Consider the following 23472-nt stretch of genomic DNA (forward strand, 5'->3'; position numbering starts at 1 on the left):
GCCGAAAATGCATAATAAAGAAGGAAAAAAACATATATAAGTCGCACTGGAGTATAAGTCGCATTTTTGGGGGAAAATTATTTGATAAAACCCAACACCAAGAATAGACATTTGAAAGGCAATTTAAAATAAATAAAGAATAGTGAACAACAGGCTGAATAAGTGTACGTTATATGACGCATAAATAACCAACTGAGAACGTGCCTGGTATGTTAACGTAACATATCATGGTAAGAGTCATTCAAATAACTATAACACATAGAATGTGCTATACGTTTACCAAACAATCTGTCACTCCTAATCGCTAAATCCAATGAAATCTTATACGTCTAGTCTCTTACGTGAATGAGCTAAATAATATTATATGATATTTTACGGTAATGTGTTAATTAATTTCATACATAAGTCGCTCCTGAGTATAAGTCGCACCCCTGGCCAAATTATGAAAAAAACTGTGACTTATAGTCCGAAAAATACGGTATATGTTATAGACATAATATAATATATCTGTATATATAATATACTGTACACATATTATGTATATATTCGTATATGTTATATTTTATATTGCTATATTTAGTCTATTTATACCTGCATTGTCCTTTCCATCCTTACACGTTCCATCATTGTAACTGAGCTACTGTGTTGAACAATTTCCCTTGTGGATCATTAAAGTTTGTCTAAGTCTAATGAAATACAAAACTATGTCTGTCTGTACATAAATAAATAAATACTACTACTAAAAGACAAGTTGTCTTGTATGTTCACTATTTTATTTAAGGACAAACTTGCAATAAGAAACATATGTTTAATGTACCGTAAGATTTTTTGTTAAAATAAAGGCAATAATAAATAAATAATAATATTTATTTAGAAAAGTACCGAAAAGTATCGTAAAATATCAGTACCGGTACCAACACTAGTGTGTGGGATTTAAAATTACTTAGCAGCAAATTAATGCAAGTCTAACGCTGAGATCCGTGTCCACGCCCCATTCAGCACCGTGGACAGAGTCTCCTGCTAAACACCCACCCCGGCGGAGGTCTCCCACTCATATCAGCTGACGCCACCGCACGTCCCCCGCCCCTCTGGCGAGACTTCCCAGTCTCATCTTGGCCACGCAGAACCAACAGATCCAGTTGAAGTCGTGTCCCTCTTTTGGGTGACCCACCAGCCGAGTCTAGTGCATCCTTTTTTGGGGGGCGTTTTTTTTTTCTTCCCCTGCAGGGAGGATACACCTATCGTCCTGCGGTGCAGACATGTTGCTCGAACACCCGAGTTCGAGTTGTCAGAACGCCAATTTCTCTCGCTACAGTGCAGGCCAAGGTAAGACCCGTAAGCCGAATTATTGATCTGAGCTTGTTTTAATCGGCCTTTGCAGAAAATAACAATGCACTTTTAACTGGCACTGCTAGAAAGCATTTCATTTCAGAAATGATGATATTGTTAGTGTAGAACGACACTATATGTAACGCCGGGCGCTCTGTATTAATACTTTAAATTAATATTGTATAATATTGTGTGTCAGTGAGCAATATTAAGGAAACTGACCACAAAACTTATTTAAAGGAATGCAACACAAGTTAAGGTGAAAATTTAAAACAATTTCGTCGGGATCTGGATTATTTTTGCAACTTTTATGAAGGTAAATTGTCAGAATTTTCTCAGTTAAATTGCATAATTAGAAAATAAATCAAAAGGAGGGATTCAATTAAAAAAATAAGCAAAATTGCGGCCTCACTTTAAAAAAATACATATAAGCACATACATTTCTAATTTAGATGTGTTCTGCGTCCTACATTTTGCCATTTAAACATGCACGCTTGCATTTGCATTGCTTAGCAACACATTTTAACACAAACAACGGGCAAGTGTTTTCCCACTGCATGCGTGCGGAGGACGTTATGAATGCGTAATGAGCTCCCATTGTTGCGTGCACGGCCAAGAACAGATGTTGTGCGCGTTCGGTCATTTCACACCGCCGTCATCACGGGGTCCGAATAACGGATATGGTGCACATATGATGACACCCCCCACAAAAAACCCCAACTAAAACAAAATGCATTAAAGCCCCTCTTGGCTCACCTGTTGAGCGGTCAAATGTTATAAAATTAGAGGCTCTACAGGTGTCACGACAGGATCAGAGGTGCGCAAAATACTCCTCAGTACTGGTACTTGAACGCACCACTCCACATTTACAGGAGGTTAAGCCCATTTTAACTGATGCCTCGATACATTTAAAATAAACTTAAATAAAATAACCATATTTTAAATGTGTTAGGTTACATTTTTAAACAAAGTTCAATTAAAAATGCACAAATATAGCCCACAAGAAAGGGAGCAATCCACAATGACGTAGGAGGAAAAAAAATGACGACAAAGCTGCAAAGTAGGAAAATATACAAACGCGCATACACATTTCCTCTCCTTCATGCACTTCCCAAACATGCACAAACGGCGCAATTGATTTTAGATTAATCAGCGTACACTCTTCATGATTTCCCTAGGCACCATTTTGCACCAAAGATCAGCGTCAATAAAATTCATTGGGGTGCTGGCCCGATCAAACATTGTTATTGAACAACATCTCTTCCCTAAATAAACACTCGTCTTAGGGTGGAGGACAGGACACTTTAAAACCTAATTGTTCCCCAGTGATAAAACCCCCAAAAATATATTCAATTGACAAAAGTATTGTTATTTGTGTATTTGTCAGCAACAATTGTTGATGTACATTTATTTTCAAGCAGGTACCCGGATGTGAGTGTGAGTATAGGCCTTGATTTTTATTGCACTGGTGTCTTTAACAAATATTACCTGCTATCTAGTGAAGAAAATGAATGAATGAATGAAATAAGTTTATTTCGGTCATATAATCAACCATCAACCATTTTGTGTGACCAGTTTAACAGTACAGATTATACGTATTTAACAATCATACCCATTTACACACAAAAAGAACAGAAAAGAAAAAGAATGACCGAAAAAGGAATAGGCTGAAGCCAAAGCTTATATTTACCTATCCTATACATTCACTGAAAATTAGATAAAATAATAAACTAACATTTGAATGAATATAAATACATCTGCAGCATCATTTTTGATGCTTTTTTGTTCCTCTCATTTGAAAGGGCACACAAAAAAGCTAATCGGCAATTATTTTTATTTCTAATTGATATTTATTCATTTATTTATATATGTAAAATAGGACCATTGCACCTTTGCGAAAATTGATTTGCTACAAAATGATAACATTTGCATTTTTTATTTTTTTTGAAAGAAAGAAGCCGTTTAAACGAATAATACATTGCCAGTGTATGCATTGTAAAATAATGAAATAACACCCATAAAAACTACGATCGTTCTCCAACTCTATTTTAATTATTTTTACTCATTATATTATAACAGGTCTACACAGACAATACATTAGGTACACCTGCACAATCTAAATGACAGCCACTGCAAAAGCCGCCTTCGCAATAATGCACAAATAGGATGAGCAACATTTTAGAAACAGGTGTGAGTGTGCAAACGTCGATCACAATAAGACACTAATGTTTAATTAATAATAATAAAAATTTAAAAAAGCATCCATAGATTCCATTTGTTTTTGGAGTTGACGTGTGTGTGCGTGCGTATAATGCAGGTGTACCTAATGAGGTGGCCTGTGAGCTTACCTTAGAGCAGATGTGTGTTGTGTACCGTGTGTATGATGTATTTCTACATCCCACGTAGTCACCAAGGGAACAAAAACACCCTTGAATAATCCTGGAAGGTTTTCCACGGGCCCAGGACGACGTTTAAACTCACATGAACGTGTGTGTTGTGCTGCGGGCCTAAAACGAGAAGACCGCCAAAAAAAATGCGGAAATGCTTCTCGTATTGTTTATTTTTGACCACACGGATTGCCTGCTTAGAATACAATAGTACGAAATTATCACGAAATTTGACAAAAAACAAATGGTGAAAATGTGTGTACACACACATATGCCAATTTTTATTTCAATTAAAAGCGTACGAACTGTGAATCAAAATTAATGTTTTTTTTAAGTGGTTCGCTGTACTTCCGGGTAAATCTTGGTCGTCGTCCAACTCTTAATCTACGTTTTAATTGTTATCACATATCTTGTTTTTATTTCGAAACACTTTCTTTACAAAACACTACATTAAAAAGTTTTCACATTTATACTTTCATTTAGCTTTTGAAATATTGAGCCTTATTTGAATGTTATTTTCCACTAGTATCACACACCATGCCTGCTTGAGCATAAAGGAATTATTTGAAAAGAGGCTGGACTTGCTTAAATATTCATTTTAGAGCCATAGAAGGCGAGAAAATTATATCAGAGGTTCTTATTGCTTGAATGGCTGAATGAGCACCTGGTGTTTGTCACCGAGTGTGCACTCCAAACTAAATAATCGCTTCATGCATGTTGTATGGCTTTGAGCACCACTTCACAATGGCCATGAGATTCATTGCAGCTTTTCTTTGAATTAGTAATAACCTGCCTGAATACCGTCTGTTTTTTATTTATTTTTATTGCAAGTTAATGTGTGGCTCTTTAATTATTTTGTGCCTATTTATTATGGGTTTTTTTAATGTTATCATGCTGTGTTACAAGTAATCACCCAAGAATATGAGTATCATTGTTCAATTGTTTCATCAGCATTTGAGGTGATTTTTAATACCATCTTTGCTGTGAGCACATACTAATAAAACATTATAGTATTATGATTAGTACTATTAATAATTGGCATCTAGTATATATATTTTTCTGTAGTCCTAATTGGCAACTACAAAGCTGTACTCCATTTAAAATATTCATACACATAAATAAATATATATACATATATACACACACATATACATATATATATATATATATATATATATATATATATATATATATATATATATATATATATATATATATATATATATATATATATATATATATATATATATATATATATACAGGCAGCACGGTGGAAGAGGGGTTAGTGCGTCTGCCTCACAATACGAAGGTGCTGAGTAGTCGGGGGTTCAATCCCGGGCTCGGGATCTTTCTGTGTGGAGTTTGCATGTTCTCCCCGTGACTGCGTGGGTTCTCTCCGGGTACTCCGGCTTCCTCCCACCTCCAAAGACATGCACCTGGGGATAGGTTGATTGGCAACATTAAATTGGCCCTAGTGTTTGAATGTGAGTGTGAATGTTGTCTGTCTATCTGTGTTGGCCCTGCGATGAGGTGGCGACTTGTCCAGGGTGTACCCCGCCTTCCGCCCGATTGTAGCTGAGATAGGCTCCAGCGCCCCCCGTGACCCCAAAGGGAATAAGCGGTAGAAAATGGATGGATGGATGGATATATATACACACACACACACATATATATATATATATATACACACACACATACCGGTATTAGTATAGTACCCGCGATACTAATGAATCATTTTCGGTACGATACCGTCTCTGAAACGTACCGGTCCGCCAACCCCCCCCCCCCCCCCCCCCCCCCCCGCGCGCCCGCGTCGAAGTCACGTCATGTCATTGCTGGTTTACGAGCAGACGAGCATGTTCGGCAGCGCACCATCAAAGTGTACTTACAAGCAGACACAGTGTGTAGACAGAAAAAGGAGAAAGGACGCATTTTGGCTTAAAAACTAAAGATAAAGGTGAAGTTAGAACACTGAAACGCCCTCAGGAAGAGGTGGTTTAAGACATGGCTAGCTAGCTATTGCGGCTAACGTACATCCACCGTCGGCAGTGTTTTAGCTACTTCTAAATCACTAATCCTCGCCTCCATGGCAACAAATAAAGTATGTTTCTTACAAGTATCATCCCTGCAGGACGAGGAATAGCTAAACATGCTTCACTACACACCGTAGCTCAACGGCATCAAAATGTAAACAAACGCCATTGATGGATCTACACCTAACATCCACTGTAATGATATCTAGTCGATACTACTATGATTACGTCAATATTTTTTGGCATCACAACATCTTCTTTCGTTTTTTTAAAATGTATATTATGTTTATAAACTCAGGAAATATGTCCCTGGACACATGAGGACTTTGAATATGACCAATGTATGATCCTGTAACTACTTGGTATCGGATTGATACCCAAATTTGTGGTATCATCCAAAACTAATGTAAAGTATCAAACAGCAGAATAAGTGAATATTACATTTTAATAGAAGTGTAGATGGAACATGTTAAAAGAGAAAGTAAGCAGATATTAACAGTAAATGAACACGTAGATTAAAAATTAATTTTCTACCACTTGTCCTTAATAATGTTGACAAAATAATAGAATGATAAATGACACAATATGTTACTGCATACGTCAGCAGACTAATTAGGAGTCTTTGTTTGTTTACTTACTACTAAAAGAAAAGTTGTCTTGTACGTTCACTATTTTATTTAAGGACTTAACTGCAATAAGAAACATATGTTTAATGTACCGTAAGATTTTTTGTTAAAATAAAGCCGATAATGCAATTTTTTGTGGTCCCCTTTATTTAGAAAAGTACCAAAAAGCATCGAAATAATTTTAGTACCGGTACCAAAATATTGGTATATATATATCAATATATATATTTATATATACGCACACATATATTTCAGTACATCTATATATATATTGCAATACTTCTACATACATACATACATGTATACATTCATATAAATATACATATATACAGATATATATGCATATACATACATACATATATACACACATACATATATGTATATATACACATATATACGTATATATATATATACATATATATATATATATGTGTGTGTATATATACAGTATATGTATATATATATATCGATCCATCCATTTTCTACCGCTTGTCCCGTATATATATATACCTATATACACATATATACATATATCAATACTACAACTACAACAAAAAATGTGCAGAATCAATAAACAAATATTAAACTAAAATACAGTTGCATTATTATATTTGATTTTTTTGTCCATTTAACTTTAGTAAAAAAAAAAAATACCACTAATAATACAAAAACTTATCGGTGCAGTTACATGCAACTTGATACTCTAATTTCAAATGATATTTGATTTGTTGTTGTTGTTGTTGTTGTTGTTGTTGTTGTTGTTGTTGTTGAAATATAAAAAATTAAATTTAAAAAAAATAGCAACATACTCAGTAGTTTGTGTCTATGAAAAATGTAAAACATTGTGATTTATAAATATATGTAAATATAGTCATTTTTATCCTACTGCTATAATTTATCAAGAGGTACAGAAGCAATATAGAAATAATAAAATAAAACATAGTTGAAAATATTTTCTTTGTTCTATTGCTTACATTTAACGTTAGTAAAGATACTACTACTACAAATCCTTATAATTGAATGCAAAAATATGCTGTAATTTACAATGATATTCCAAAATTAAAGAAATGAAATAGTAGCAGTTGTTTTTTTCTATGACAAATGCTGATACATTCAAATGTAATTACCTGACAAGCGTGGACTGACATATTACTTTCCTTGCATGTTGCATGTGTCCACGTACAGAAATCCCAGTGTGTGCAGGCTGCAACCAGCACATTGTGGACCGCTTCATCCTCAAAGTGCTGGAGCGCCACTGGCACAGCAAGTGCCTCAAGTGCACCGACTGCCAGACTCAGCTGGCCGACAAGTGCTTCAGCAGGGGGGACAGCGTCTACTGCAAAGAGGACTTCTTTAAGTGAGTACATACAGAAAAACAAGATAGTAATGCTCAGTTTGGACTGACACCAACAATACGTTGATTATTGTTATTGTACTACAGTACTAGTACATTAAACAGCTCTCAGTATGATGATGCATTGCAGTTCTTTCCCACTGTAAAAACCATTATGCAGCACTAGGGGCCTAATTAGCATTAAGAGCCTTTATAGGGACAATATGTAAATCGTCAGCATTATTAGGTCTATTATAAATTAATAAATGAAAAATAACGCATTGATAGCAGAAAACATTCTCCGGCTTGCAGGTTTCTTTACAAAAATAATAATTTTGAGTTTTGAGAAACAGTGTCCTTTATAATAGAATTTTTTTTTAAGGAGTTAAATTTCAGTGGAAAAATGGGGTTTACAACACACAGTAATGATGTTTATAAAGCCTGTTGTCTTGATAATTTCAGAAGATTCTGCAGATTGATGTAGTACACAAGTGGCATAATTTTAGGTGCAATAGGATTCCCAGATTTTATGTTGTTTTGTGGAATGTTTTGTTGCGTATAGCACAAGTTTCGTCGCTGAAAGTCAATGAAATCTTTGAATAAGCTTATATTTTCTCACAACTTTAGTATTTCCATTGACATTTCATAGATTTTTTAATGCCCACTGTAATGACCGTTGTGGATTTTGTCTTGCACAATAATGTAATGGTACATTGAATTGATTGATTGATTTAAACTTGTATTAGTACATTGCACAGTTCAGTACATATTCCGTACAATTGACCACTAAATGGTAACACCGGAATAAGTTTTTCAACTTGTTTAAGTCGGGGTCCACGTATCAATTAATGGTACAAATATATACTATCATCATAATACAGTCATCACACAAGTTAATCATCAGAGTATATACATTGAATTATTTACATTATTTACAATCCGGGGGGTGGGATGAGGAGGGTTTGGTTGATAACAGCACTTCAGTCATCAACAATTGCATCATCAGAGAAATGGGCATTGAAACAGTGTAGGTCTGACTTGGTAGGATATGTACAGCGAGCAGAGAACATAGTGAGTTCAGATAGCATAAGAACAAGTATATACATTAGAAATACATCTGATTATTTACATTTGGTTATTTACAATCCGGGGAGGTGGGATGTGGAAGGGGGAGGGTGTTAGTCAAGGGTTGAAGTTGACTGGATTGTTAAAATTGACCAAGATTTCAAAGTATTTTTTCACAATAAAATACTGTGATCCAAATGTACAGTAACATTACAACAAATGACTGTAAAAATGACGATACCCTTATACGTTACAGCAATTAACTGTTATTTCACGGTGAATACTGTAATCACAGTCCTCTGCAATATCACAACAAATTATTGTAAATTCAAACTGATTTGTCCCCTAAGGGGTTCCGTAGCTGCTGTTAAAACGAGGGAGTAGTTTACAATAACATTACAGTGGTGAAGTGACAGCATATAGTTGTAATTTTACTGTAATTAACAATGAAAATGACAACTGTGAGTTTACAGCATTTAGTTGCAATTTTATTGTAATTCACTGCAAAATCACAGCCTGCAGTCACAGTAAATTGCTGTAAATATATTTTACAGTAGATTGTCGTGAATGCTACTGTGAACGTAATGCAATTATTAGCCAGCAATTTGCAAGGATTCTTTTTTTTTTACAGTGTTCTTCCATTTTTCATTTTCAAAGCAGCCTTTTTGTAGTTTTGTAAGTTCGTCTTCAATACTTCACTGAGAGTGTCAACCTAAACAGGCAGATTTTCAGATGTGTGCAGCAGGTGTCCCTAATATTGTGTCACTTCTACAAGTACAGTATACACATTCTGATGATCAAACCTTTTGTCCCAAAGGAGGTTCGGGACCAAATGCGCAGCCTGTCAGCAGGGCATCCCACCCACGCAGGTGGTGAGGAGGGCTCAAGACTTTGTTTACCACCTGCACTGCTTCGCCTGCATCGTGTGCAAGAGGCAGCTCGCTACAGGGGACGAGTACTACTTAATGGAGGACAGCCGGCTGGTGTGCAAGGCCGACTATGAGACCGCCAAACAGAGAGGTCGGTTGGTTCTGTCGTTGTTATCATTTGAGTAAGTGCAAGATCTACCCGGGTCAGGTGTAACGTTTTAAAGGCTATAAAGTGGATATGGACTTGACTTGTAAAACAAAACGCGCATGGCTGATGGGGTGCACTCAAATGCACTCTTGCTCCGATTTGGGCACACATAATTCCAAAATAGATGTTATTATATGATGAGCCTATTAGATACTATCTTGGACAGGGGTGTCCAAACTTTTTCCCGAGGGCCGCACACTGAAAAATGTAAGCATTTGGAGGCCATTTTGATATTCTTCACTTTCAAAACCAATAGGATTTTCTTTGACAACAAGGACATAAAACATTAAAAAACAACTTTATATTGGCAAATAGATCTGACGTTGATCTAGACCAGAGGTCCCCAAATTTTTTGACTCAGGGGCCGCATTGGGCTAAAAAAATTTGGCCGGGCTGTGCATATATATATATATATATATATATATATATATATATATATATATATATATATATATATATATATATATATATATATATATATATATACATATATTTATATATAGATATATATACATGTATATATATACAGTATATACATACAAACATACACACATGTATATATATATATATATATATATATATATATATATATATATATATATATATATATATACATATATATATATATATATGTATATATATATATATATATATATATATATATATATATATATATATATATATATATATATATATATATATATATATATATATATATATATATATTCCGAGCGCGATGATGTCACATTATCGATGGGAAAATGCATTTTTAGACAATGCGATTTGCCTGAGCGGCTAGGACACACAGAGAGTAACAAGCGGTAGAAAATGGATTACAAACAACAGATTTGAAAAAATAATATATAAAAAATAATTAAAAAAAAATTTTTTTTTTAAACTTGGGACTTGGACGCGGGCCGGATCGACAGCGTCCAAAATTCGGCTCGTGGGCCGTAGTTTGGGGACCCTTGATCTAAACATTTAAGCATTAAATAATATATTAAACAATAATAATATATGACTCATTTTTAACAATTTTATGACTGAGACCATTCCGGGTCCTCGGGACCAAACTTATAGGGAGCTCTAAAGGTTAAACAAAAAAAACCCGAAAAAATCTAGATACTGTTTTTTTATGGCAAAAACTAAATACGCAGCATTCCCACCCACCACCCACTCCAAAAAAAAATTGAAGTAAAATATTTGATATGACTTAGTTATGATGATAATGATGATGTGATGTGACTTTTTCATGTTTGTTTGGTTTTAATAGTATTTTTAGAATGTGCCACGGGCCATTAAAAAAATATTGTGGACATTTTCTTTACTTTAAATATACAAAAAGAGAGTTACAGTTCATTCACCTTTAACAATATTTATTTTTTTTACAAAAATACACACACCTGAAATTCTCCGGAGAACCAGCATCCTTTGGTTCTCAGGTTGTTCAACTAATAATCTCACTGTGATATAGAAATGACAAAAACGGGTAGTAATCCGCTGTAAGTTGGGCCTGACCGTGGTAAAATAATTTCCGCAAAGTAGGAATTATTCATCGTAAACTGAGTATTTTCATAGCTAAACCATAAAAAAAAATTCTGATGTTGTAAATGTGGTTCTTAATTTCATGAAAGGCCTCTTGACTTTAAGTCCATCTTTACACTCTTTTAATCCAATATAGTGATGCTGGCTGAGGCAGAGCCAATCAGTGGCCACGATACTGAAAGACATGCTCGGATTGGTTTGGTCTCCTCTACTGGCCAAGACCACTAATATTTTTAGGTCATTTATGTTACGTTCTGGTGTATGTCTGGACCCCGGGGTGCAGAGACGGTCCTTTTAATAGGGAAAACGCAGGTAAACACAAAAGACATGTGCAAATATAGCGTAGGAAGCACTTGTCTCTAATTGCCAATCAGGGACAGGTAAGGGAGACAGCGCTCAGACTATAGGAGCGGTGGTAAATGGAGGCAAACAGGAAATGGAACAAAAAATAAGAGCGCCGGACAGGAAATAATGCAAAATACAAGAAAATATTTTTAACTGTCATATGGGATCCAAAAGCCAACATTTAAAAAATTAATAAAATATGGAATTCTACACATTGAGTCTAATAGAGTGCTAAAACTGCCAAGAGTTAATCAATAGTCAATATACCAATGTGCAGCTTTTTAAACATCACAAAAACTGTTTTATAAATATATAAAGAAGGTTAATTGTTTAGTTTTTTTTAGCACTTTGCCTTTCCTTTCTTTTAAATGGACAACATTTTATTAGTCATTTACATTTTTGTGACAGCTGAATGAGCAAGCACAGTTACAGTATAAATACATAATTATGAATAAATTAGTCATTTTTGTTGTCCGTAAGCACATGCCTGAAATAACTTAAGCTGCATTTTAAAGTTGATGGAAAAAATAGAGCCAATAAATATGTGTACGCTTTATTATCCGACTAATCGTTCTTATTGTCAATTATAATTGTAATCAAATACATAAAGGAATTATTAAATATGTCATTAATGTATTTAATGTTAATGTACATTTAATCATTTAATTCAGTATTTAATAATTAATGTAATGTAAAAGTGCTTTAAATATTTTGCTAATTATGTCATGATTTCATTATTTATTTCATAATTTAATGATTCATTTGATTATTTCATGAACCTGTGTGTCAGGCTTTTATCTGTCAAACTTTAAGCTATGTGCTGAGTTTGACAGATAAAATACATCCATTAAGCCCTGACACAGGTCCATTAAATGATGAAAAAAAGATTAATTTGTGAAATAATTGATTAACTCATGAAATATTTAATTAAATCATTAATTGGATGATTAAATATTTAATCCAATATTGAAATAATCCCACATTGTGTGTTGGAAAATGCTTAATTTAGGCCAAAAATACTTAGAATATGCTTAAATAAATCTACAATAGAGTGAAACCGCAAACTTCGAAGCGACGACTGAACATCTAAGGACCTGCAAGAGTGGAAAAATATATATATTTTTACAATCACTATGTCACTGATTGACACTAATTGTAGTGCATCATCCTTAAAATTGACCCCTAATAATATGATTACATTAATTTGGAATATTAGAAACAGCTCAAGTACAATTAACTGTTACCTCAATGTCAATCAAACACATTTAACACCTCTCTACAACGCAGCATTATTTAAAGGGAATTCTGCATTGGATCTCATTACTTTGTCCCTATCATTTTGTGAGTTTGAAGATGCAGTCAACTTTTATCTTCCATTTGTTAGTTTGAATTTACCACCCCAAAAAAAAACAACCATACAGGTTTATTTTACGAATGAGAGGGTAGAGTAATTACTCAGGGATATAGAGAGGGCTCCATTTGGACAATGAGCTTGTGTTTTGCCAACAAATGTGCGGCGATGATGTGATTAAGTACGGCACAAGTCACTGAATGGACATTAAGATGTCTCGGCACACATAGCTAAATGTTGTTTGCATCACTTAGATTTTTGATGCATTCAAGTAAAACGTTTAAAAATGAAAATTGCATTTGTGCACAAATATTTGGATCTCTTCTAAAGAAAATTGTAATAATACTAGCGAGTAATCACCTGTGATTAATCATGATTAATCTGAATTCCAAAATGTGATTAATCTGATTAAAAAATTAATCATTTGACAGACACATTTTTAAAATATTCTCCATGGAATTTTTCCACCAATGTCTTTAAATTAATCAAACACACTGTAGTGCAGTTTAGAAATGGCAGTGGCATGGTCGCCCTACTCACTGTATTTTTAAAATAAAAACATGAATAAATGCTTACATTATTATGGAGCTAGCGATTATCGCGCTAGTTGCCAGTTAGCCAGTCAGCGGCGCTGGGCTGTAATATTTGAATATCATAGTTTTGCACAATAACAAGGTATCTTTAAAAACGGTTTAAATGGTTATGGTTTTTCTACACCAAAATCTATTTATTATTCAACTTCAACTTATTATTATTCTTCTCCAGATTTTGGCGCGTTCTACCTTCCACATTTTTCACCTGTTTCAAACCGTTCCAACTTCGCCGGCTTTCCTTTGACAAATTCCAAAAACTCCCAGATTTCCCAGAATTCCAGCTTTTCCGGGACATTTTTCCCATTCAAAATGAATTGGTCATTTTTTAAACTTTCACCATTTCCACATTTTTCAACCTATTCAAACCATTCCACCTTCAACACTTTCCACCATTCTGGAAATTCAAACTATCATTTTTACAAGTTCAAAAAAAGTCCAGGATTTTCCAGAACTCCTGCTTTTCCAAAGCCCTATTTCCACCCTTCTTTCTGGCGACTACTCCTTCCACATTTTTTAACGTATTTCAACCGTTGCACCGTCAAGACATTCCCCATTGGAAATTCTAGGAATTCCGTAATACCATTTCTCAATTCAACATGTTACTGCTTCAACATTTCTCGACCGATTTGAAAAATTCCAACACCAACCATTTCAACTCATTTAACCCATTCAAGTTTTTTTTTACAATTTTCAAAAAAATTCCCGCTTTTCCCGAAATTCCTAATTTTTTCTGAAAATGGGACATTTTTCAAAATTCGACAACCCCTACATTTTTCATTTAATTTAAACCGCTTCAACTTCAAAATATTCAGCCTGTTCAGAAATTGTGTGCTCTCCTTCAACAATTCTAAAAAAAAAATTCCCAGATTTCCTAGAATTCCCAGTTTTTAGGGACATTTTCCCCATTCAAAATGAATTGGGCATTTTTCAAAATTCCACAATTTCCACATTTTTCAACTTAATCAAACCATTCCAACATCAACATAATTCCACTCATCCTGGACATTCAAACTAACACTTTCCCAAGTTTCAAACCAAATTCCGGTTTTCCTGGAAATTCAAACTCTTCAGCATTCATACTACATTCTATCAACATACAGTTCAACTTCAGCATTGGAGCATTCACACGCAATTCCTTTAAGAATTGCCTCATCTAGTTTGTGTATAAGATACAAAAGTAGGGCAGGAGTCTACAAACTTTTTCCAACAAGGGCCGCATACTGAAAAGTCAAAGCATCTGGCAGCCATTTGAATATTTTGTCACTCTTTTTTATTTAAACGTTTTTTAAACAGTTTTTTTGGTTTGATTTTATTTCGACAATATGCTGTGGGCCAACAAAACTCGAGCCCTCGGACATAAATGGTCCCCAGGCCACACTTTGGATGCCCCTCCATCGGTTTGAATGAATGAATGAATGATTTATTCCGGCAGACATATATAGCAACACTTCATCACTCTTTGTAATTTGACAGACATGCAACGGCACCCACCGAAAAGGGATACGTGAAAAAAGCAAGAATGCTTATCCATGTCCCGCCCCTAATTTACAATCAACTTATATGTTGGTTATATATGTTGGTTATATAGTCCAAGTTTCAACAGCATATTTGATGGATACATGACCATTTAAGAACAAGTATAACATATGATAATGGATGAGATTGACAAGTCAGTATACATACACCAATATGGATATAATAGCATTGAGTGACCATGAGATTAGCTCCATCTTGCCTGGGTATCTTTCGTATTCTGAAGCCTTGTCTGGTGTGTTATGTCCCTTATTCCACAGTGAGTTCTTTTGCACCTGTGTCCCACAGGTGAGATAGTCCAGACAACTAGTCATGTTTTTGATAGTTTCCCAACAACACATTTTTTACCGCAAGGTTGAACACTCTTAGGCTAGAACACAGTTTAATTTCTCCGCTCACATTGTCCCACAGTTTCACCCCCGCTATAGATAACGTTTGAGCCTTGAATGTTTGAATTTCCGGACACCCCTGAGTTCATGTGAATCATCTCTGAGTGAAAACAGACTGTATATTTGCAGGTAGAGCCCTTTGTGAGGCCATAAACATAACTTGAAGGCTACTGTATCATGTATTTTAAGAAAATTACTTATTATGAACAGATCGTTGGTATGAGCTCTATATGGGGCAGAATGTATACTTCTAATTGCCTTTTTCTGGAGCTTAAATAGCGGTTCAATAGTGTTCCTCTAGGTGTGCCCCAAAAACTTCAGCGCAATACTGTAAATGCGGCAATAAAAGAGCTAAGTAAATCCTGGAAAACGTTGAAAACCCCTGCTTAGAGTCCACTATTCGAAGAGACATTGTCTGATTTCTATTGTTTTTCTTCAACTCTTTGTCCTACTTTTCTACTGTGTGCCTCCTCAGAAGCCGACTCGACGGCGAAAAGGCCGAGAACGACGATCACGGCCAAGCAGCTGGAGACCCTAAAGAACGCTTATAATAATTCTCCGAAGCCGGCCCGCCACGTCCGAGAGCAGCTCTCCTCCGAGACGGGCCTGGATATGCGGGTCGTGCAGGTAACGTTTATTATCGTCCATTAGGGAAACTGATCCATTAATGTCCTGACTTCATTATCCCGGGACAATGGCGGCTGAGCTGGCAACTGCGGGGGGAGCGATTTACGGCAAGATGGAGCAAAATGAAGTCCGCATCAAAGTCAGCACGGTTTAAGTGTGAGATCGTTAACAATGCTAAGAGGGAAAGGGGGCCCCTCTCGCGTGTTGTTGCCCCCCCGGCCGTATATATTGTTTTATTTGCAAGGACAAACGCGGGGGACAGAAGCCACTAAAATGCTCCTCATTATTCAGCGAAAGGGAAAGAGGCGAAGAGGGTTCACTCCGGGGCGGAATATCATTAAGGGGGCATGTAAAACTGCTTTTTGTGCTTTTAAGTTGGCCTGTGAAATGAAATAGCTGAGAAATGGAGATATTTCACACACACTTGTAAAACGCAGGGACACCGTTAACTGCACCTGACATTTAGATTGCAATGTTTTTGCATATTCAGTCCTAATTTCATGAAAATGCAATGTTTTTAGGCATGTTTTTGTTAATAATAGCATCGGGTTGTGCATTTAGGAGTTTGTTATTGATGTTTTTATAAGTGTCCAAAAAAACACTACATTTCAACATATTTAACAAATTTGCATACTAAATATAAGCAGGATCGTAGCACTAAATTATGGGCCCCGTTAGACAAGACTCCTAAATGGCCCCCCGTCCCACCTTAAACCCAACATCACAAACCCATACACACACTTGGTATGATTACATGCACTAAAAAACTGTTTATTACATGGATTTGGTTGAAACCATTTAAAAAAAAACTTAATTAGTTTTTTGACATTTCAAAAGATAGGATTAACATAGCTATAACAGGGATTCTCAAGCTGTGGTACGTGTACCACTAGTGGTGCACTGGCTCCGTCTAGTGCAGACCTGGGCAAATTAAGACCTGGGGGCCGCATGCGGCCCGTTAAGCTTTTCAATCTGGCCCGCCGGAATAATTTTTTTAGATCTTTAAGATCGAAACTGTAACCGCCATTATGATGTGCAGTGATGTTTTCAAATTAATAATAAATAATAATAATACATTTTATTTGGTATAGCGCTTTTCGGTGTACTCAAAGACGCTTTACAGGATAAAAAATTAAAATATAAAACAGTTCAAAGTAATAATATAAAATACAGGAAATATAAAAGCAGTACATTGTAAAATACATAATAACACTGGACATTTACAAGACGGGACATTACAAGACACAGAACACTAATCACAAATTACCGTAAGTCTTGAACTATACAAAGTATTTCAATGGTTGGAATCTGCGCTTTTGCATGATATACTAGTTACTATGGTATGCTAAGTCACAGCAGCTCAGACGAGGCACCAAGCAGTGTGGGTGGGGAGCGTTTCCACAGAGTGTTTCCAGAGCGACCAGCCTGAAATGCGGGTGTCAGGGACAGACGCGGAAGTAGATTTTTACAGCAAAGTTTGAAAGCTTTCAGATTGTTGTTTTTTTGTTTTTGTTTTTCGCGTTCATATTTCGCTTTGTTTGCTGCATTTTTGTTGCGTTTCGCTAGATTGTAAAATATGTCGATCGATAGGGGTGTGACGTTCATATGTTGTCAATATTCAATGTTTTATTGTTCATAGTTAATATTGTAAATCCCACGTTCTTTTTTTTCATGTACATTCTGGGTGTCTCATTCAGTAAAAAAATTTAAAATTCCATTCCGTTTTTTAAGGCGGTCTGTCATAACGTATTTAGCATTCAATTAGACAATATTGTGAGGTTTTGTATTAGTGTTCCTAAAAATCAGATATACCGTGCCCCTGGCACATTTTTTTTTCTAAATTTGGCCCCTTGAGTCAAAATAATTGCCCAGGCCTGATCTAGTGGTACAGCAAATAATCACTTAAATATTCAAACACTTTGTTACTGTTTAAACTGTGTGTAATGTTACAGTGGCCAAAACATTAAATATACTTATTTAATAAAACATCTGTCTTGTTTTTAATGAACACTTAGGCCTACTGTGCTACTGTATTTCAATGTTGGCCATTATGGTGGTACTTGGAGAGCCAAGTTTTTTCTGAGGTGGTACTTGGTGAAAAAAGTTTGAGAACTACTGTTCTTGAACAGATCTAGATAATAAGTTAATAAATAAGCTAGGTAATGTTTGCTGTGGTATGGAACAACATTGCACACAACTATCTGAAATGCAGCCAATATTACATACAGATAATGTGTCATGAAACATGCAAAATTAAATTATATACAAAGAGGATAAAAGTAAAGGATATTAAATGAGCTCAAATAAATCTCTCTATATATATAAAAAAATATATACCTATGAATGAGGCATAATGATGCAATATGTACATACAGCTAGAAATAAATAGCACATCAGCATTGTTTAGCTTGCAGTCATGTACTGATCAAATACGCCTGATTGGCACTCCAACAAGTCAATAACATCAACAAAGCGCACCTTTGTGCATTCACACACAGTATAAAACTTTTGGTGGACAAAATGAGACAAAGAAGGAGTGGAAGATTTCACATGTAAACAAACTGTTGCTTCACAGTCCACACTATGGTGAGTTCAAGAACTGCCGAAATTAGTAGGACAAAACGATGTTCACCAAATACTCTTATCAGTGAAGCATACACACACGCATATTAAACAGTGGGTTTCTAGCAATTGGGAAGGTTTGTGTCATGTTTGTCTTCAAACAAAAAACATACTAAAACAAAAACATTGTTTCCCCCCTTTTTGCATTTTCAATCCTTTTTTAAAAATGCTCCAGGGCGGCACTAAAGAGCCGCATGTGGCTCAAGAGCCACGGATTGCTGACCCCCGTATATGGTAAGACAAAGTTCCTCGAATTCATGAATCATGAGTACCGGTATGTTATAACATGAGTTATAACATTATTAAAAAGTACTGTACATTTTGCATAACAAGGGACTTTCAAAATATGCAACATTAATATTGCTAATCTAGCATTGTCAGTGTAGGAAGATCTGTTGCAAACAGGAAACTGTTTAAGCCTGAACCGTCCCTTCAAAAAAGCAGCTGTCTGGGGGTCCTCAGAAGGCGTTGCCTTTAAGGGTGATGAAATAAAATTGAGTCACATCCAAATCACTGCGATTGGCTGGCAACCAGTCAAGGGTGTACCCCGCCTTTAGCCCGTAGTCAGCTGGGATAGGCTAACCCCGCCGCTCTAATGAGGAGAAGCGGTATAGAAAATGGATGTAAGGCGACATCCAAATCACAGTCCTTGTTTATTCCGATTCAAAATTTTAGCAAAATATGTTTGTAGACTAAAAATCCCTCCATATTCCCTACTGCTCCCTAGTGTTACCATATCTGAGTTATTGTGTAAAAAATATGGGGAAATAACTACAAAAGTACACTTCATTCATTAACGGTGTTACAAAAAAGATCAGTTAGAATAACACATAATGTTGGATATAGAGAACATTCAGATCCTTTATTCATTGAACTGAAAATGCTGAAATTCCACGACATAGTGAATTTGCAAACAGCTAAAATTATGAACAAAGCAAACTATAACCTGCTACCCAAGAATGTACAACAATTCTTCTCAAAAAAAGAGGAGAAATATAATCTTAGAGAAAAATGTAATTTAAAATATTTGTACGCACGTACAACACTTAAAACATTCAGTATATCTGTATGTGGAATTAATTTATGGACAGGATTAAGCAAAGAAATCCAACAATATACTAATATAATCCACTTCAAGAAACTTTTTAAACTTAAAGTGTTTACAAAGTACAAAGAAGAAGAACCATGATGAACATTTTAAATTTATTTCATCTAGGGATGTCCGATAATGGCTTTTTGCCGATATCCGATATTCCGATATTGTCCAACTCTTTAATTACCGATACCGATATCAACCGATACCGATATATACAGTCGTGGAATTAACACATTATTATGCCTAATTTGGACAACCAGGTATGGTGAAGATAAGGTCCTTTTAAAAAATAAAAAAAATAAAAATAAAAAAAATAAGATAAATAAATTAAAACCATTTTCTTGAATAAAAAAGAAAGTAAAACAATATAAAAACAGTTACATAAAAACTAGTAATTAATGAAAATGAGTCAAATTAACTGTTAAAGGTTAGTACTATTAGTGGACCAGCAGCACGCACAATCATGTGTGCTTACGGACTGTATCCCTTGCAGACTGTATTGATATATATTGATATATAATGTAGGAACTAGAATATTAATAACAGAAAGAAACAACCCTTTTGTGTGAATGAGTGTAAATGGGGGAGGGAGGTTTTTTGGGTTGGTGCACTAATTGTAAGTGTATCTTGTGTTTTTTATGTTGATTTAATAAAAATTAAAAAAAAAAAAAATTAAAAAACGATACAGATAATAAAAAAAACGATAACGATATTATCGGACATCTCTAATTTCATCCATCCATTCATTTTCTAGATAATCTTACTTATTTCACCATATGAAATATAACTTCATTCACTCATGATTCTTTATTTATTTATTTTTAATGTTATTACTTATAGAGTATATTGTGAATAAATTGAGAACAGGAAGTGGACAAAAGTATTAGCAACTGCTATGTAAAGGAAAAGGGGTAGGATTAAATAAGCTCTGCTTCTTCCTACTCCTTTTCGAACATGTTGAATAGAGAAACTGGAGATTGAGATGTGTCATATTGTATGTTCGAAACAAACACAAACTCACCTCAAAAATGTTTTCATCATTTTCAAAAATCGATTGACATTTTAAATACATTTTTAAAAAGGCGTTTTTTTTAGGCCATTTGCGCGTGTACATCAGCAGCCAAAAGGAGCTTTTGTAACCTTTTGAAAATATGTTTTGTTATCTTTTCATATTGTGAGGATCGTGTTGAATCGATTCTGTATCGAATCGAATCAAATTAAAGTTAAAGTTAAAGTTCCAATGATTGTCACACACACACTAGTTGCGGTGAAATTATCCTCTCCATTTGACCCATTCCCATGTTCGCCCCCTTGGAAGTGAGGGGAGCAGTGAGCAGCAGAGGTGGCCACGCCCGGGAATCATTTGGTGATTTTATCCCCCAATTCCAACCCTTGATGCTGAGTGCCAAGCAGGGAGGCAATGGGTCCCATTTTTACAGTCTTTGGTATGACTCGGCCGGGGTTTGAACTCACAACCTACCGATCTTGGTGATTTAACCACCAATTCCAACCCTTGATGCTGAGTGCCAAGCAGGGAAGTAATGGGTCCCATTTTTATAGTCTTTGGTATGACTCGGCCGGGGTTTGATCTCACAACCTACCGATCGAAATTGTGAGTTATTGTATGAGTCACATCCCAAGTAGTGTTCAAAAGTAAACAACCCCTAAGTTGGGGTTATATAAAACCATATAAATGTCCTGATACAAGAATTGTATTGTCCTTCACAGGTTTGGTTCCAGAACAGGCGGGCTAAAGAAAAGAGGCTAAAAAAGGACGCCGGACGCCAGCGATGGGGGCAGTACTTCCGAAACATGAAGAGGTCGCGAGGAAGCTCCAAGTCGGACAAAGACAGCATCCAAGAGGAGGGCATGGACAGCGACGCCGAGGTGTCTTTCACAGGTGAATCCAATAGTTTGCCGAATTCATGTCCATTTGTCCATGCAAGAACCTAACAAGCGGCGTTTTTGTGAAAACAGACGAACCACCCATGTCCGATCTAGGCCACACCAACGGCATCTACAGCAGTAACTCTCCAGCCATGGGGGGCCGCCAAGGGGCCACCAACCACGCCTCCTTCCCCTTGGAGCACGCCGTCATGCCCTCCCAAGACCAGTTCCACGACATCCGCTCCAGCAGCCCCTACGGCCTCCCTCAGTCGCCGGGGTCCCTTCAGGCGCTGCCCCGACACCAGCCTCTCATCAACAGCTTGGTCTACCCCGATTCGGGTCTTTCCATCCTGACCCAAGGCGGCGGGGGCATCAACCCCGGCGTGAGGGTCTCCATGGGCGCCGCCAACGGCCCCAACTCGGACCTCTCCACCGGAAGCAGCGGGGGATACCCAGACTTCCCGGCAAGTCCTGCCTCCTGGTTGGACGAGGTGGACCACGGCCAGTTTTGATCCCTTGATAAGAAACAAGACTTTTATGATAAACTGTTTCCTTTTGAGTCTTCATTAAGGACTAGTCACTGATGCGGTCTTTGGATGGAGAACTTCATAAAAAGCACTAATTTCCACAAATAAACATTGCCGTTTCAAAGACAACGTGAAGACTGCTTCCTCCGATTCTCCGACCTTGTTTGTGTTGTCGTCCACAATGTGTTCAGGTGCAGAAGTCTTTCAATGTCTGGTCGTTGCCAAATGTCAATATAAAAATATAAATATATAAACGGTTTGTCATTGTGGAGACTATTTTTATACCAGCCGCTCGCAGGACCGTGGAAAGGAGGATCCAGCTAGGGAGGACTTTGTACATTCTATGGACGTAGAAGCCAGATGGTCCACTGACATCACTCTATGCATTTGTGTGTCTTGTTCTACTCCAAACAAAAACCCCGAGGAGGTGCTTACCCCCGCGCCCCGGGACTGTGATGTATATGTTTGTTTATGTGGAAAATATCTTATTTATTCCTTCTGGTGATTGCCTGCTTATTGTTATGATAATGACTCCAAATTAATGATGCAGGACTTTAATAAATTAATACATTTGTCACCTGAACAGCTTTCTTTGGTCGGACAAGAAGAACATCCATAATGTTTACGTAGAAATGTGCACAGGATTATTTATTTATTTATTTATTTTTCGCGCAACAATTTTGTGTGGGCCTGAAGTTACAGGATTTAATTCTGACAATTTTTTTCCATAGGTTTTCTCTGTGTCGCAAGTTAACAGTATTGACTTTTTAAACAATGTTTGGCTTTAAACTTCATAACACACAAGTACAACTCTTTCATTATTATTATTATTATGTTTTGTTCAATTGTGTTCACTAATGGCACTCTGACACTCTAAGGCAGGCAGGGGTCCCCAAAACTTGTCCTCACAATTTTCCCCCTCAGTCTTCTTCTTTCTATAACCCCCTGTTTCGGTCCAGCTGCCTCAAACACTAAATATATCCAAGCATTAGATAAACTCAAATACAAAAAAACAGGACACGAGAAAATTATCCCACACTTCTCTTTTGTAAGGTAAAGCTGTACAGCAGATATGGGCATATACATCAACAATATGATTTTCCTGAG

General features: G+C 36.1%; 2 protein-coding genes across 3 annotated transcripts in view; one reads left to right on the top strand and one right to left on the bottom strand.

Moving 5' to 3' along the window:
* The window catches only part of gpsm1b (G protein signaling modulator 1b), an 88961-nt gene extending 85090 nt beyond the window's left edge, over positions 1 to 3871 (bottom strand). For both annotated transcript variants that reach the window (XM_062031042.1, XM_062031041.1), the window contains exon 1: positions 3678 to 3871. The gene's annotated coding sequence lies outside the window, so the exon portion shown is untranslated. The remainder of the gene's footprint in view (positions 1 to 3677) is intronic.
* lhx3 (LIM homeobox 3) lies at positions 1016 to 22950 on the top strand. The gene is made up of 6 exons (XM_062031044.1): positions 1016 to 1326; positions 7561 to 7732; positions 9591 to 9793; positions 16082 to 16233; positions 21680 to 21851; positions 21929 to 22950. The coding sequence occupies exons 1-6, from the start codon at positions 1260 to 1262 to the stop codon at positions 22348 to 22350; spliced, it is 1188 nt and encodes a 395-aa protein (XP_061887028.1). The 5' UTR covers positions 1016 to 1259; the 3' UTR covers positions 22351 to 22950.
* The last annotated feature ends 522 nt before the right edge of the window (positions 22951 to 23472 follow it).

The sequence above is a fragment of the Entelurus aequoreus genome, linkage group LG21 (assembly GCF_033978785.1).
Source record: "Entelurus aequoreus isolate RoL-2023_Sb linkage group LG21, RoL_Eaeq_v1.1, whole genome shotgun sequence".
Lineage (NCBI taxonomy): Eukaryota > Metazoa > Chordata > Actinopteri > Syngnathiformes > Syngnathidae > Entelurus > Entelurus aequoreus.

Excerpts from the sequence above, each read along its gene's own strand:
- lhx3 (XM_062031044.1), top strand. The coding sequence starts at position 1,260 with ATGTTGCTCGAACACCCGAGTTCGAGTTGTCAGAACGCCAATTTCTCT. Across the intron at positions 1,327-7,560 it reads TCGCTACAGTGCAGGCCAAG|AAATCCCAGTGTGTGCAGGC; the intron begins GTAAGACCCGTA and ends GTCCACGTACAG. Across the intron at positions 21,852-21,928 it reads CGCCGAGGTGTCTTTCACAG|ACGAACCACCCATGTCCGAT; the intron begins GTGAATCCAATA and ends TTGTGAAAACAG.